At 36.7% G+C, this 16216-nt stretch overlaps 1 protein-coding gene across 1 annotated transcript; it reads right to left on the bottom strand.

Moving 5' to 3' along the window:
• Positions 1-1151: 1151 nt before the first annotated feature.
• On the bottom strand, positions 1152-16211 carry LOC134277805 (uncharacterized). The gene is made up of 7 exons (XM_062760113.1): positions 16129-16211; positions 13180-13325; positions 12066-12734; positions 11481-11767; positions 8374-8615; positions 2666-2809; positions 1152-2431 (listed from the first exon to the last, which is right to left on the bottom strand). The coding sequence occupies exons 2-7, from the start codon at positions 13317-13319 to the stop codon at positions 1895-1897; spliced, it is 2019 nt and encodes a 672-aa protein (XP_062616097.1). The 5' UTR covers positions 13320-13325; positions 16129-16211; the 3' UTR covers positions 1152-1894.
• Between the last annotated feature and the right edge of the window lie 5 nt (positions 16212-16216).

The raw sequence follows: 16216 nt of genomic DNA, 5'->3' as shown, positions 1-16216 counted from the left end.
TCCTTTCAGACACTGATTATACAAACCTAACAATTCTTTAAAGCCTTCTATGAAGGTGGAATCTGTTATAAATAAATGATATGAAAATTTTTTTTAATAATTTATAATGAACCTGCCTACATCAGACTCTTTAACCCTCTGATTAGCTGTCGGTAAATCAACTATAGAACATACTAAGGTGGTTAGGTCATATTCTAATACAACTGTTAGTAAAATGCTTTTGATTTTATACTTAGGGAATAACTATCTTCTAATTTGGTATTTGCGACCGTTAATGCTGATTTAACGGTTGCAAACTGAGTTTTACCGGCGACGCGTAAGCGGAGCCGGTAAAACGGATGTTTGCGACCGTTAAATCAGCATTAACGGTCGCAAATACCAAATTAGAAGATCAGTTATTCCCATTTTAATGCAATCCATGCATTTTGTTTCTTGTTTACGTCTTATTTTGATGAATTGTTACATGAAATACGTCACGGAGCATTGTGTTTTTGTGTCGCTCTATTATGACGTCACAATGAAAAAGCTTTCACGCTTGTTAATGCTTGTTTTACTGCTTCAAACATCAGTGTATTAACCAATAAAAAAGTGTTTTACAAAACAATTGCATTAGAATAAACTAATATTTGACATAGTTAAACAAACATTAAAATTAAATAAGAATGAAAGCTTTTGATTCTTACATCATAATAGACTGATACAAAAACAACTTTTGTAATGTATTTCATGTAACATGTAATAAAATTTAACAAAATGATAAGTTAACATAAAAGAAAATGCAAAGATTGCATCAGAATGGCAATAACTATTTTCTCATTTCTTATTTGCAATCAATAATGCTGATTTATGATTAAATGTATTGATTTGTTTTAACAACTCTGCTTATGCATCACCTGTAAAAAGCTCAGTTTGAAACCCTTAAAATAGTATTATAAACAGTGACTGTCACAAATAACAAGAGAGAAAATAGGTTTTCCCAAAATTAACTTCATGGACATAAATCATAAAGTTAAGGGCAAATAAGTGTTTATTATGACAGGGATTTGGCACAACAAAAGTCCTATTGAAAAAAAAAATCTTTAGTTATTAGGAATACTGTAAATCACTTTTTATTCGCGAGAACTTTATTTTCACGTAATTACGCGAGACAGTATGCTCGCGAAAAATGAATTCTCGCGTATAATAGTATTCCTTAAGAATATATAGAGTAATAACCACAATTCGCGAAAATTTTGTCTCGCTAATTAAGAGTCAATGACTATCTCGCGAAAATAAGGTGTCGCGAAAATTTAGTGATCTACAGTACATATATAGACATATTTTGAATAAGGCATTTTTTTTTTATTTGAAAATATTTTTTTCCAAATGCACCAAATAAAAACTTTATGGTCAAATGTAGAGACAATGGGAAAGTATATGAAAAGAATTACATGCAAAAGGAATGTTAAGGCAATAAAAAGTCAGATCAACAACAGATAATCCATCTTCCTTATATATCAAAAAAACTAATGTGATTTTCACTTCCTTAAAGCAGTCCCTTTTCTTTGACAAACATAAATGTCAATGCAAATGCAGTAATAAAAATAATTTACAAATTGCATGCACTTTTATTTTACACTTATAGCAACAATAATCACTAAAGAAAAATAAAACTCGTATGAACACATATTGCTTATTTAGGTGCACATTTTTGTGTTTAAATTCATATTTCTTGAAAATATATATACTGTTAGTAAAAATAAACAATATAATAAAATAGACTTACATTTAACATAAATTCTGATTCATTTATGAAACCAAATCATATATCTGCTTATTAAGCATCAATCATGAATCACAACAAAACACAAACTTAGAATTGAGCAAAATTAAATAGCTAACAACTTAATTTCAATTAAATGCTCCTCCCACTTTGAGACAAATAAATAATGGTAATCAAAGTACCAACATTAAAAAACATCATGAGCATACTTGACCAGTAGTCTTCACTTCTAGATCTAGTAAACACATGGTCATCCCAGCCTTGGAACCTTCCTGAGGAGATATCAGATTCTGAGATGATTGCCGAGACAGACGGTACACCAGGTGATGAGGCCTCATCAGATTCTGCCGCAGACAAGCTTCCTTGTGACACAGACTCAATTACCTGAGTAGGGTCGACAAATATTGACATCACCTCGCTGTCATGGTAACTGCTGTTATTGGCAGTGACATTTTGATGGTTACTGAAGAGGTCACCTGGTTTCACTGACATGGCACATGACTCGTACATGGAATGTGATTGGCTGTTGAGCTGTTTGGAATGTAGTGGGTGGTGTGACTGATTTGAGGTATGTGATTGGTCAGTGACGTGCTGGGAATTTAAAGGGTACTGGCCTATCTGTTGGTCTGGTGAAGTTTCTACGGAGGACTCTAAACTCATGACAGCTTCCTATATATAATGTCAAGAGAACAACCAATGAAATCCAAGGAGGTGCCAGTTTAATCTGATGTGGATGACATATTAAAATATCTTGTAAAAATATATTTATTAATACAAAATAAAACACAAAAACCAAGATGAAGAAATATAATTTTGCAAGAATTGTATCAAAGGTCTGCATTTTATTTTTGAAGATGATAAATTAGTCACTCTTTGCATATCTTACAGAGAACATTTTCTTACCCATCCTCCTTGATTTATGATGAAGTCTGCTGCATAATCAGACAAAAGTCGTGTGGTATAACTGATCAGGTTCCCTATTCCCCTGTGTCCTGACTCCACCGCTCTCCATGTAACACTCTGTCCATACACCAACAGTAACACAACCTAAGGATGTATTGCAAGCTACAGTAAAAATCATATTTATGTACTGGGCTATTGTACATACTACCAAAATTAACTTGCTTGACCAAAACAACATAAATATAATGAATTTAGAATAGAGGATAAAATAAAAATATGATAAACATTTAAAATATATGCAGGACCTACCTCACCGATAAATACTACAGTATGCAATTTAAAAAAGAAAACCTTTAAATTCTAATACTAACTAGATGCTGTCATGAGACAGTAATACCCGCACTAAGGTGTTTGCCTCTAAATACATGCTCATACATATTGGGCGGCTTTCCAAAGAAATAGTCAAAATAATTCTATAATTTACATGTATTCATCAAATTGAGTATGAAATTCTCAGACCCTGTGACCTATAACTCAGAACCTCTTATATTTATTTTATATATGCTTAATTCATTATATACCAGTCTGAATTTTATTAATGATGTAAATTCATGCACGGATCTGCCGGGGGGGGGGGGGGGGGGGGGGAAGGTTACAATGGACCCCCCCTTGGAAAATGCAGACCCCCCCCCCCCCCTGGTAAACACGAATATGTGTAAAATAGGTATGAAAAGTTAAACATTTGCGGCAATAGAAGTCACCACTACCCCCACCCAACCCCCCACAATATATAGGTTTTTGACATTTAGGATTTCTTTTTGACTGAGGTGGACCCCCCGCCCCCCCCCCCCCCCCCCCCCCCCCCGGAAAAAAATTTTGGATCCGCGTCTGAAATTAGATTTTGATATATGTTTTGCTCATAATAGGACCTTTTTTCATTTACTAACCCCCCCCCCCCCCCCGACACCACAATCACACAGCACATACTTTTTGGAATAGGCTAGATGGAAAAGGTTTGTTAAAATTTAATAACGTTTGTTATGAATTAATTTAAAATTTGTTCTTGTACATGTGAACATGTAAATTTCTACATCACATCACGTTGCGTCACCCATTATCATATTTATAGATTAAACACCATTTGGCACACCTCGGCCGATACCCACTTCATCTGATAAGGTGATGGAATCGACGAAGGTTCGCCAAAATGGCACATTGGTGCAGTCTGATGTGCATTGTATTAATTCATTTTGTGTTATAATTGGATTTAGTTGACGAGACACAGGGAGTCGGTAAGTAGTTTTAGTATAGTGGGGGGTAAAATACACCCAAACGATTAGGTTAAAGTTTAAAAAGGGTCAAAGATCATCATATTTCATATGTGAAATTATCTCCCGTTGTCGATGTGACATTCAGCTACTGCCAATACTGGTGCGGATCCAGAATTTTTTTCGGGTGTAGGGAGGGGGGTTCACATCTCAGTCAAAAAAATTCCAGCCCAGAATTTCGTGAAAAGCAGGAGAAAAAAAATGAAAACAAATAAACAAATAAAAAAACAATGATAGTGAGGTCAATGTTTTCTAAGTTTATAGGGAGAGGATGTCAAGAGTCATTTTTTACTTGCTACAGTATATAGTCTTGTTTAAATAAAGCAAATGCCAGATGGGGGGGGATTCCAATCTTCCTACCCACTTCCTGTCCCTGAAATAACAATGTATTTTGTGATTCCAGTTAAATAGTATATTTTTTTCCATTTGACTAATTATTATACATATTTTGTTTCTTGTGTTTATAGTATGTCTGTCTATAAGTCTGCAGAAATTAAATCCTAGCTAGCTTGCCCATAAGTTTTAAGTGGGATGCTCTATACAAATAGCTTCCACATTTTCTAGGTTTATTTCTTGTGACAATTTAATAAGACCTTTTATTTGGGTACCATTAATTTACCTCTGATCGCTTGACATGGGATACACATTTTTACAAGAAAAATACCAAACTTTAAACTCTGCCTAAATTTTGATCAGTAGGTGCTAGGGCTTTCATACTTATCATGACATATTGTATTCATTGTGAACTGTCAACAGGTATAAATATGTTTGACCTTGACCCTAGAGTTTGAACCACTTAAACAAAAAAATTAACCTTGGCAATTAACTTTTGAACAGGAATTACTAGGGATTTCTTTATTTCACATGTGCATTCCTTGTGACAAGACTTTCTTATGATACTAACAATTTGAACCCTTTGACCTTGACCTTTGATTTTGACATATATTTGAGAAACTTCAACCTTCGCCATAGGCTTCCATACTGGGACATCAGTGTTTCACAAACACATCTTATCTTCATTATTATTTGGTGGTGTCTCCATATGAGGGGAGATGTATTCACAACAAACAAACAAATCACTAAAGAAAATATAAAACATGAATATGTTGGTCATGCATATCTCTGCAGGAAAAAAAACAGCTTTTCAAATACTCCAACCATATTGTAACCCTTTCAAAACACTCATTTGAGCTTTTTTGGTTTCCTTAGCATATAATGTCTGTCGTGACGTGTTGTCCATCTGTTTGTCTGAAAACTTTTTACATTTTTAACTTCACTAGAACCACTTGGCCAATTTTACCCAATTCATATAGAAATATGTATATTTGTATGTCAGACTCAGTCCATCTGACTCAATAAATTTAACCTTGGTTATCACAGTCATATCTACTGAATGAGAAGAGACATTCATATTAAACTTATGTATTAGTATATTTATTTATTTATATGCATATTTATTAGTATATTATGAGAATGGCATGTTTTTTGTTTTTTTTTACATGTGACCTAGAAGTTTGACCAACTTGAAAAAAAATTAAATTGTTATAAATTCATCATTTTGAAAGAGAAAAGTTAGGGCATTCATATCATAATGCATGTATATTATTACCTGTGATAAGACCTTTCCAAATAAATCATGACTTTTACACTGTGACCTTGACCTTGAAGCAATCAAGCCTAACCTACTTTTCAAAAATGTTGCATTTGCTTATAACTTTTGATTGAGATGAGATATGACTCTCACATTTGACATGTACATAAATTACTCATAAGAATTCAAGGTGTTTCCCAGCATGCGATGTTTTTTTATGCGCCCGAATTTTTTCGGGGCGCATATTGTTTTTGTCCTGTCTGTTAATCTGTTTGTCTGTTGTCAACTTTAACCTTGGCCAAAACTTTTGAACCGTAAGAGATAGAGACTTCATATTTGGTATGCATACTCCTCTAAGAAAGTTCTTTCAAATGACATCAAGGTCAATGACCTTGTGACCTTGACTGTGACCTATATGCTTAAAATAGCTTTTTCAACTGTTTGTCATAACTTTTGATCCATAAGAGATAGAAACTACATATTTAGTATGCATACTCCTCTAATAAAGTTCTTTCAAATGACATCAGGGTCAATGACCTCGTGACCTTGACTGTGACCTATATGCTAAAAATAGTTTTTTCAACTGTTTGTTATAACTTTTGAACCATAGGAGATAGGGACTTCATATTTAGTATGCATACTTCACTAAAAAGGTTCTTTCAAACAACACCAAGGTCAATGACCATGTGACCTTGACTGTGACCTTTATACTAAAAATAGCTTTTTCCACTTTATGCCATAACCTTTGAACCATAGGAGATAGGGACTTCATATTTGGTATGCATACTGCACTAATAAAGTTCCTTCAAATGACACCAAGGTCAATGATCTTGTGACCTTGACTGTGACCTATATGCTAAAAATAGCTTTTTCGAACTTTGTTGACGCCGGGTGCATAGTGTTTCACAAACACATCTTGTTACCCCTTGACGTTGATGTTTTACATAATTTTCAAAATATTTAACTCTCCTAAAAGATGATTAGGCTTCTGAGTATTATTAAGGAAGACTTCAAGGAAGACAGGGCTTTTTGCACAAAAAACGTCATTTTTCGACCCACATTTGACCCCCCGGGGCAAAATCTAAATTCCAAAACCATACTGCACATCTACATGACCCCACCAACCATCTCCCAAAAGATGATGAGGCTTCTGAGTAAAATGTAAGAGGAGTTCAGGGAAAACAGGGCTCTTTGTATGAAATACGTTATTTTTCGACCCCCATTTGATCCCCTGGGGCAAAATCTTAATTCCGAAACCTTACTGCACATGTACATGACACCACCAACCATCTCCCAAAAGATGATTAAGCTGCTGAGTAAAATGAAAGAGGAGTTCAGAGAAGACAGGTCTTTTAGCATAAAAAAAATCATTTATCGACCCCCATTTGACCCCCCGGGGCAAAATCAAAATTCTGAAACCTTACTGCATATCTAAGTGACCCCACCAACCATCTCCTCCAAGATGATTAGGCTGCTGAGTAAAATGTAAGAGAAGTTCAGGGAAAACAGGGCTTTTTGTATAAAAAACTTTATTTTTCGACCCCCATTTAACCCCCCGGGACAAAAGCAAAATTCCGAAACCTTACTGCACATCTACATGACACCACCAACCATCCCCCAAAAGGTGATTAGGCTGCTGAGTAAAATGTAGAAGGAGTTCAAGGAAGACGGGACTTTTTGCACAAAAAACGTCATTTTTCGACCCCCATTTGACCCCCCCCCGGGCAAAATCAAAATTCTGAAACCTTACTGCACATCTACATGTCACCACTTATCATCCCACAAAAGATGATTAGGCTGCTAAGTAAAATGTAGAAGGAGTTCAGGGAAGATGGGACTTTTTGCACAAAAAACGTCATTTTTCGACCCCCATTTGACCCCCCAGGGCAAAATCAAAATTCCGAAACCTTACTGCACATCTACATGACACCACTAATCATCCCACAAAAGATGATTAGGCTGCAAAGTAAAATGTAAGACGAGTTCAGGGAAGATGGGGCTTTTTGCATAAAAAACGTCATTTTTCGACCCCCATTTGACCCCCCCGGGGAAAAATCAAAATTCTGAAACCTTACTGCACATCAACATGACACCACCAATCATCCCCCAAAAGGTAATTAGGCTGCTGAGTAAAATGTAGAAGGAGTTCAGGGAAGACAGGACTTTTTGCACAAAAAACGTCATTTTTCGACCCCAATTTGACCCCCCGGGGCAAAATCAAAATTCCGAAACCTTACTGCACATCTACATGACACCACTAATCATCCCACAAAAGATGATGAGGCTGCTAAGTAAAATGTAAGAGGAGTTCAGGGAAGATGGGGCTTTTTGCATAAAAAACGTCATTTTTCGACCCCCATTTGATCCCCCGGGGCAAAATCAAAATTCCGAAACCTTACTGCACATCTACATGACACCACCAATCATCCCCCAAAAGGTGATTTGGCTGCTGAGTAAAATGTAGAAGGAGTTCAGGGAAGACGGGACTTTTTGCACAAAAAACGTCATTTTTCGACCCCCATTTGACCCCCCGGGGCAAAATCAAAATTCCGAAACCTTACTGCACATCTACATGACACCACCAACCATCTCTTAAAAGATGATTAAGCTACTGTGTAAAATGTAGGAGGAGTTCAGGGAAGAAAAGTGTGACAGACGGACGGACGGACGGACGGACATGAGTAACAACAATATACCCGAACTTTCTTTAGAAAGTGCGGGTATAATAATAATATAATTCTCAATGTAGAAATAAACATGATTTGACCTCAATACTATTTTCTTCTCACCTGTCTCCAGCCTGGCAAATTCTGATCCACGATTTGATTGGCTGACTCCCTGAAGGCTTCATATGAAAAGGTCTGTTGACCTCCAATAAAAAGTCGATGAAGCGCGTCCTCCAACTGAAACTCGTATCTGGCACGAACCTCATCTCCTATTCTTGCCAGGACCCGGGCAGCATTGGACTGGGGGGTCAGAGGAGGGGTCAAAAGGGGGGACACAACTTCTCCATTTCTCTGTTTCCTTAAAACTGAAAGTAAGATTATTTCAATTATGAAGTTTTATTTTTGTTTGTACATTTTCCTGATCAGTGAAAGCATTACTGCATACACATTCATGAATATGACTGTGTATACAAGCAAAAAAAAAAACATAGGTAATCAAAGATTACGAAGCTCACCTCGACGAATGTTATCAGTTTAAGTAATGCAAATCCTACATCATATTTTCTTAATATTAAGTATTCATCCCAACAACAATATTCTTGCAAGTTGTGCTTAACCCTCTACATGGCATATACACATTTCTATGCATGTAGTGTGAAAAACATGTATTGTGCAAACAAATATTCATAACTGTTAAAACTGCAGATATCAAAGACTTCAAGTTCATTCGGATTGATCTGTTCCCAAAACTTTAACCTGGTCTCTTGTATGGAAAATATAGGTCAGATCCAGCATCCCAAGCAAGCCTGGTAGTGTCCATCCTAAGATACATCATCCATGCAAGTTTGGTTTAGCTAGGGCTTACAGTTACTTGGGAATGAAAAATGTAGGTCAGATCCAGCATCCGAAGCAAGTCTGGTAGTGTCCATCCCTAGATACATCATCCATGCAAGTTTGGTTCAGGTAGGGCTTATAGTTACTTGTGAATGAAAATGTAGGTCAGATCCAGCATCCCAAGCAAGTCTGGTAGTGTCCATCCCTAGATACATCATCTATGCAAGTTTGGTCCAAATAGGGTTCATAGTTACTTGGGAATGAAAATGTAGGTCAGATCCAGCATCCGAAGCAAGTCTGGTAGTGTCCATCCCTAGAGGCATCATCCATGCAAGTTTGGTTCAGGTAGGGCTTATAGTTACTTGGGAATGAAAATGTAGGTCAGATCCAGCATCCGAAGCAAGTCTGGTAGTGTCCATCCCTAGATACATCATCTATGCAAGTTTGGTCCAAATAGGGCTGATAGTTACTTGGGAATGAAAATGTAGGTCAGATCCAGCATCTGAAACTAGTCAGGTAGTGTACATCCCTAGATACATCATCCATGCAAGTTTGCTTCAGGTAGGGCTTATAGTTACTTGGGAATGAAAATGTAGGTCAGATCCAGCATCAGAAGCAAGTCTGGTAGTGTCCATCCCTAGATGCATCATCCATGCAAGTTTGGTCCAAATAGGGCTTATAGTTCCTGTGGAATGGACCTGCTCCAAAAACTTTAACCTGGTCACTCATCTAGACAATGTAGGTCAGATCCAGCATCCGAAGCAAGTCTGGTAGTGTACATCCCTAGATGCATCATCCATGCAAGTTTGGTTCAGGTAGGGCTTATAGTTCCTTGGGAATAGACCTGCTCCAAAAACTTTAACCTGGTCACTCATCTGGAAAATGTAGGTCAGATCCAGCATCCGAAGCAAGTCTGGTAGTGTACATTCCTAGATGCATCATCCATGCAAGTTTGGTTTAGCTAGGGCTTATAGTTACTTGGGAATGGACTTGCTCCTAAAACTTTAACCTGGGACGCCGACGCTAACGCCGGGGGTATAGCATAAGCTCATCTCGACTTCGTCAAGGTGAGCTAAAAAAAAAAAACAGCCTATAAATAATATGCTGATTGATTGATTTGATTTGAACATATTTTATTGTAATATAATTACAATGGGATTGAGCACAAGTACTGAATACTTATAACGCCCTCTCCCTATACATATAAATTACACATTGATATTGTCACAGTTAAAATGCTATATAAAACATTCAGAATTTGCAAAAGTAAACAAATTGATGCATTTTGCATATATGTATGAATATATAAAAGTTGAACAAATTCATATATTAATATTGGTACAGTACTTAACAAGGAAATCTACCAGAATGCTTAATAAATGTTTGAACAAAAGAAAAGAGATGTTCATTCTCTGCAGCACTCAGTGATTCAACACCCCATAATAAAACATGTGTATCTAGTATGTGGATTTTATCAAATTGTAAAAAATTGTGTAAAAATTCATTTCTGGCATTCGCATACTTTGGACATACGAAAAAATAATGATATGTGTCCTCAACTTTACCGCACGTGCACAAGGGACTTGATATTAAATTGCATCTATAAAGGTCGTTATTTAATACACAATTATGTTTTAGTCTGGTTTGAAGAACATTTAGTCTTCTCTTACCGTAATCACAGTAAGAAGGTGGGGCAGATCTAGATTTTTTATTACTAATTTTAGATTTTATGATAAAAATAATATGCTAATGTTCCTCCTCTAATTCAACACATTTGCTGGAGAGTAAGAGTTATCTTTCTTCATTCATAGCATCAATATATAATCATCTCAATATTACCAGATCATTCTTTTTCAAGAAAACATCTTTCTCCTTTCAAAATATTTTGAAGATTGATAGAAGTATTCAAGGGAGATCAGCTAGATTATCATACATAAGCCTAGTCTGAAATGTTTTATTTTTTTAAATAAATTCTTTTGAAGGTGCAAAGCAGCACTTCAACATTCAAATGCTTGAGTTTTACTTTTCTGTAAATTACAAAACAAAGAAAAGCTGGTGACCAACACCTTGAGGTTAAAATTGCGGAAGATTCTCACGTGTGGATACCGAAAGGTATTCAATAGGGTCTGTAACTAAAGTTATAAACTAAAAGTAAAAAACAGATCACCAACACTTCGTTAGAATGCAGCAGTAAATTTATTTTGTTGACCGGTTTCGACCTGTGACGGTCGTCATCAGAACAATCAAGCATGTAAATTTATCTACTGAAGTAAAAAATGCAGATGACGTTTTTCTGTAAATTATGTAGAGCAATAGACTATTCACATTTTTATGTATTGAAAAGCCTAGATTGAGAGGGTCCTGTTAATTATAGATCCCGGATTAGCATAACTTACCATTCTCTAACTCTGACTCCAGTGAGTAGAGTTCTTCACTAAGTTCCGCCCTCATACAATTTAGAACACTCTCCTCTACAGCTGGGGAGGAATGATTGACAATATGAAGGCGGAGCTTAGATCTGTCACCGGGTGTGAAGTCAGTGGGAGGAGTAATAACACTATGGCAGCTACAGCCGTCAATCTCGTGAGAAGTGACAGAGTCCACGTCCTCGGGGGAGGGGCCAACGTTCTCTATAGACATACTGGAGCAGGAGTCAGCTGATGATGAGGAAATGTCATCATTTCTAAAAATAAAGATGTGTTGTGTTTACTGCTGGTAATTTATAAAATTATCATATTAATTGAAAAATAAACTGTGATGGTATATTTGTGTTTCTTAACTCATAGCAAAGAATTCTTTTATTTTTGCATCAATATATTATGCTACTTGTACATTTAACAGTATTAATTCAAAAATTTCAAACATTCAATGATTTTTTTCATGCTTAATTTGCACTCCCATAAAAAGATATTCTGAACATAACTTACTTACATATAGTCATTTACATATACTTTCAAGCAAATTACTTGCAGTAAACATACCCACTGATTTCTCTTTGATATTCTCCCTTGTCAAAACCATTATGGGCATCCACCTCATCTAATCTTTTCTGTTGCCTTTTTATTTCTCTCTCCACAACCAGTCTAACCACATCAGAGAGGAGCGATTCCATAAACTCCTGTATCTCAGGAGAAATCTCATTCAACTCATCTTCTCCTTCAGTCATTGGCACAGCAGCCTCCAAATTCTTCCAGTCCTCCAGGGAAGGTTCAAACCCTAATGACTTGGGGGTAGTTGTTGTGGCTGCCTTATGCGATGAAAATAGAGTATCAGGATGGAGCCAGGCATCATTCCCTGGAGACATAACCTGCTCAGCATTGAGGTCGTTTGATTGAACACATGGTGAGGCATTCTGGGACATTTCATCGTCTGCTCTGTAGTCATCTGAACTCTCCTTGTCTGTGGAAGGTGACCGAACTTGAGATTTGAAATTCAATGTGACATTTTTCTTGAAATTTAAAGACAGTTTAGAAGGTGACACAGCTTCTAGGGACCAGGATTTTCGTCTCGGGGCCTGTTCCTCGGTGATAGAAGATGAAGATTGTTGAGCATACAGATGATCTGCAGTTTTCTGTTTTTGTAAGAATGATCTGTGATGGCAATGCTTATGTAAGTCGGGAGTCACAGGCAAAGAGTGGCAGAATCTTCCTCTAATAAAAGAAATTTACTTTATCAAATCAGTTCATCAGTGATGGTTTAAATCACAAAATTCAGTCTACTCAATGAAAAAAGTTAAATAACAGGCACAATCAGATCAAAGGCTGCGTCTTTCATGATTTATACAGTTTATTAATATATACTTATAAATCATAAAAAGGAAATCTTAATAAACTGAAAATAAAAGTTATGCGCAGCCCCTTTCTATCTTTGCATGCTAGTGATGCTTTATGATAATTTTGTTTTCATTAGATACACAATTATCTTCATGAAAATTGTACTTTTTTGAATTATATCTTTTAATGATATTAATTAAAAAAATGTTTAATAGACTGAAAAGTCAAATTTAAGAGAAAATACTGGAGTATTGGGTAAACTGGATTTAAGCCCAGACTGCACTGCAATCTATGCACTGATTATCATACGACACGTTGTTACCTGAATAAGTCTGTAGACTGGATGGACTGTGAAGGCGAGTCGTGAGGATTGTATCCTATAAAGTTCAGGACTATCAGTTTCGTCTCTAGGTTAAAGTTTTCAGGGGAGTATGGTGGGGTGGCAGGAGATTTAGCTGCCATTGTTATCTGCAAAGTAAATTTAATACATTCAGTAAAAATCTTAATGATCAATTTAGATAAACATTTCTGTGAAACGAACATATTCTTTCACTGTTTCCACAACAAAAAGAGATGCTTGTAAAACACTTATGCCCCCCTCCCCCCAAATTGGAATTTTTTTAAATCCAAAAGGGCATAACTCTGTCAATAATGGTGCGATTGTACTCAAAACAGAACTTGACCAAGATATTTATCTCATAAATCTGTATACCAAATTTCATCTCAGTATGTGCAACCTCTGCAAAGAAAATGAACAGAAACTGCAAATATTAATTGGAATTTTTCTAAGTCAAAGGGACATGATTCTGTCAAAAATGGTGCGATCGTACCCAAAACAAAACTTGACCTAGATATACTTCTGATAAATCTGTACACTGAATTTCATTTCAGTATGTGCAACGGTTGTGAAGAAAATGAAAGGAAACTGCAAATAATTGAAATTTTTCTAAGTCCAAGGGACATAACTCTGTCAAAAATGGCCCGATTGTACCCAAAACAGAACTTGACCTAGATATTTCTGTATTATATCAGTATACCAAATCAGTATACCAAATTTCATTTCAGTATGTGCAACGGTTGCGAAGAAAATGAACGGAAACTATTAACTGGATTGACCAACCGACCGACAGACAGCAGCAGAACAATATGCCCTCCCTTCTTGGATGGGGGGCATAAAAAAATTCCTTATAATTATTGTTAAAAGCCATCCTGGCCCTGAAATTGAGATGATTGCAAATTTCTCCTATTTATCTGTTTATAATGCCATTTTTAATTATATCAAAATTTCAGTATGTGTAGAATATGTGTGTGTTCATGCAACTTTATGGCTACCTAAAGAACTATGGGTAGACAAACATTGGACTATGTTGATATGTGAACATGGTGAATAACCAGATATAAATTTGATAATTTTTTTTTTAATTATTAAAAAAAAAGCAATAACCACAAGACATATCTTAAGGAATATTTTGCATCAACTTCAAAACATGAGATTCTCTGCATGTTTTGCACCATTGTCAACAATTTAAAATGGAAACATACCGTAAGAAACTTAGGTGAATAGTCTGATAGTCTGATATGACAGTGACAGCAAGCAGCTTGCCCTACATCTATCTATCTATCTCTCGATACTACTCGCCCTCAAGTTTTGAGTACTCTGAGTAGGGTGCGCAGCTAATTAAAAAATGGTAAAAAAAGTATAGAAAAGTAAATTTCAAAGCGGTGAAAAGGGAACAGTATTAAATTTTTAGTGAAGATAAAAAGTTAAGAAAAACAGTATTCACAATTAAAAGATGTAAAAACACTATAATATGATTAAGGTCTGGGGTGATTCAGTTTACTCACTTCCAGTTTGAAATGTTCAACATCTGGAAGCGAGACAACACTGCTCGGCAGTCTGTTCCACTGAACTATAGTAAGAGGGAAAAAGGAATATTTATACACATTTTTTGTAGTTTGTATTTGGCGAAAGGTGAGGGAATGAGATGATCGGGTAGTCCTACTTGGGGGGATGAATTGAACTGAGGGGATGGCTACTAGTCCATACACGATCTTGTACATAAGTACAAGCCTTGCATCCGCCCTCCTTTGTTGCAAGCTTCGCCAACATAGGGTTTGTAGCATATCTGTGACACTTGATGTTCTTCTAAAATCCGACATCACCCACCTTGCAGCTCTGCGCTGAACAGCCTCAACTTGGTTAATAAGTGTAACCAAGTGAGGGTCCCAAACGCTGGCAGCATACTCAAGCTGTGGACGTATCACTGGTTTGTATGCTGCTGACCGGAGCTGCTGGTTCCTGGTCGGTATATTTCTGCGTAGGAAGCCGAGGGAGCTGTTGGCTTTATTTGTGATCCGACTTATGTGCTGACTCCAGTTCAAGTTATCCGATATATCGACACCCAGATACCGGGCTGATGATGTAGTCTCTAATACCTGACCATGAAGTATATAGTTATTACAAATGGGGTATCTGGATGTCGTTACATGGATTACCTGGCACTTACTTGGATTAAATTCCATGTCCCACAAGGTCTCCCAGTTCTCTAGTTGTCTAAGGTCCTCTTGGAGCATTGACTGACGTCCCTGTCCATCTATAGTAATATAGATGACAGTGTCATCTGCAAAAAGTCTAACCTGGGACTTCACATGCTCTGGCAAGTCGTTTATGTAAGCGAGGAAAAGGATGGGACCAAGGACAGAGCCCTGAGGGACCCCAGATGTAACGGGGATGGATGTGGAGAACTCGCCATCTACTACTACTCTCTGGGAACGGTTGCTGAGGAACCCCTTGATCCATGCTAGATTTCGGCCTCGAACACCATACTCATGTAGCTTAAAAAGTAGTTTGTTGTGTGAGACCTTGTCAAAAGCTTTGCTGAAATCTAACAGGATCAAGTCGGTTTGCTTACCGTGTTGGATGTTACGTGCAAGTTCATCGATCAGCATCACCAGCTGGGTTTCGCAGCTCCGTCGCTCCCTAAATCCATGTTGGAGGTCATATAGGATGTTATTTTGTGTAAAATTTCTTACCAAGTTTAATGTTATGATGTGCTCCATAGTTTTGCACAGTATGCAGGTAAGGGATATTGGTCTGTAGTTTGCAGGGTTTGATCTGTCCCCCTTCTTAAATAGTGGGCTGACATTAGCGGTGCACATGCTCAATGATCAAGTTTACATTGGTCTTGCGTTGAATAATCATTGTAATTATTTATGTGAAACAGTCTGTATGATTCTTCATTCAGAGAATTGTTTTCCTAAACCTATTTACCTGGCTGACACTGCTCAACTTCGTTGACTTGTAAACTTTCTTCACATTTCATATGCTTTAACCGACACCGGAAGTGTGTTATACGTCA

This window comes from Saccostrea cucullata, unplaced genomic scaffold (assembly GCF_032062105.1).
Source record: "Saccostrea cucullata isolate Sc308-1 unplaced genomic scaffold, CSIRO_AGI_Scuc_v1 ctg1783, whole genome shotgun sequence".
NCBI classification, from domain to species: Eukaryota; Metazoa; Mollusca; class Bivalvia; order Ostreida; family Ostreidae; genus Saccostrea; species Saccostrea cuccullata.
Note: the sequence above shows the minus strand (reverse complement) of the source record. Positions and strands in the feature narration are given on the sequence as shown.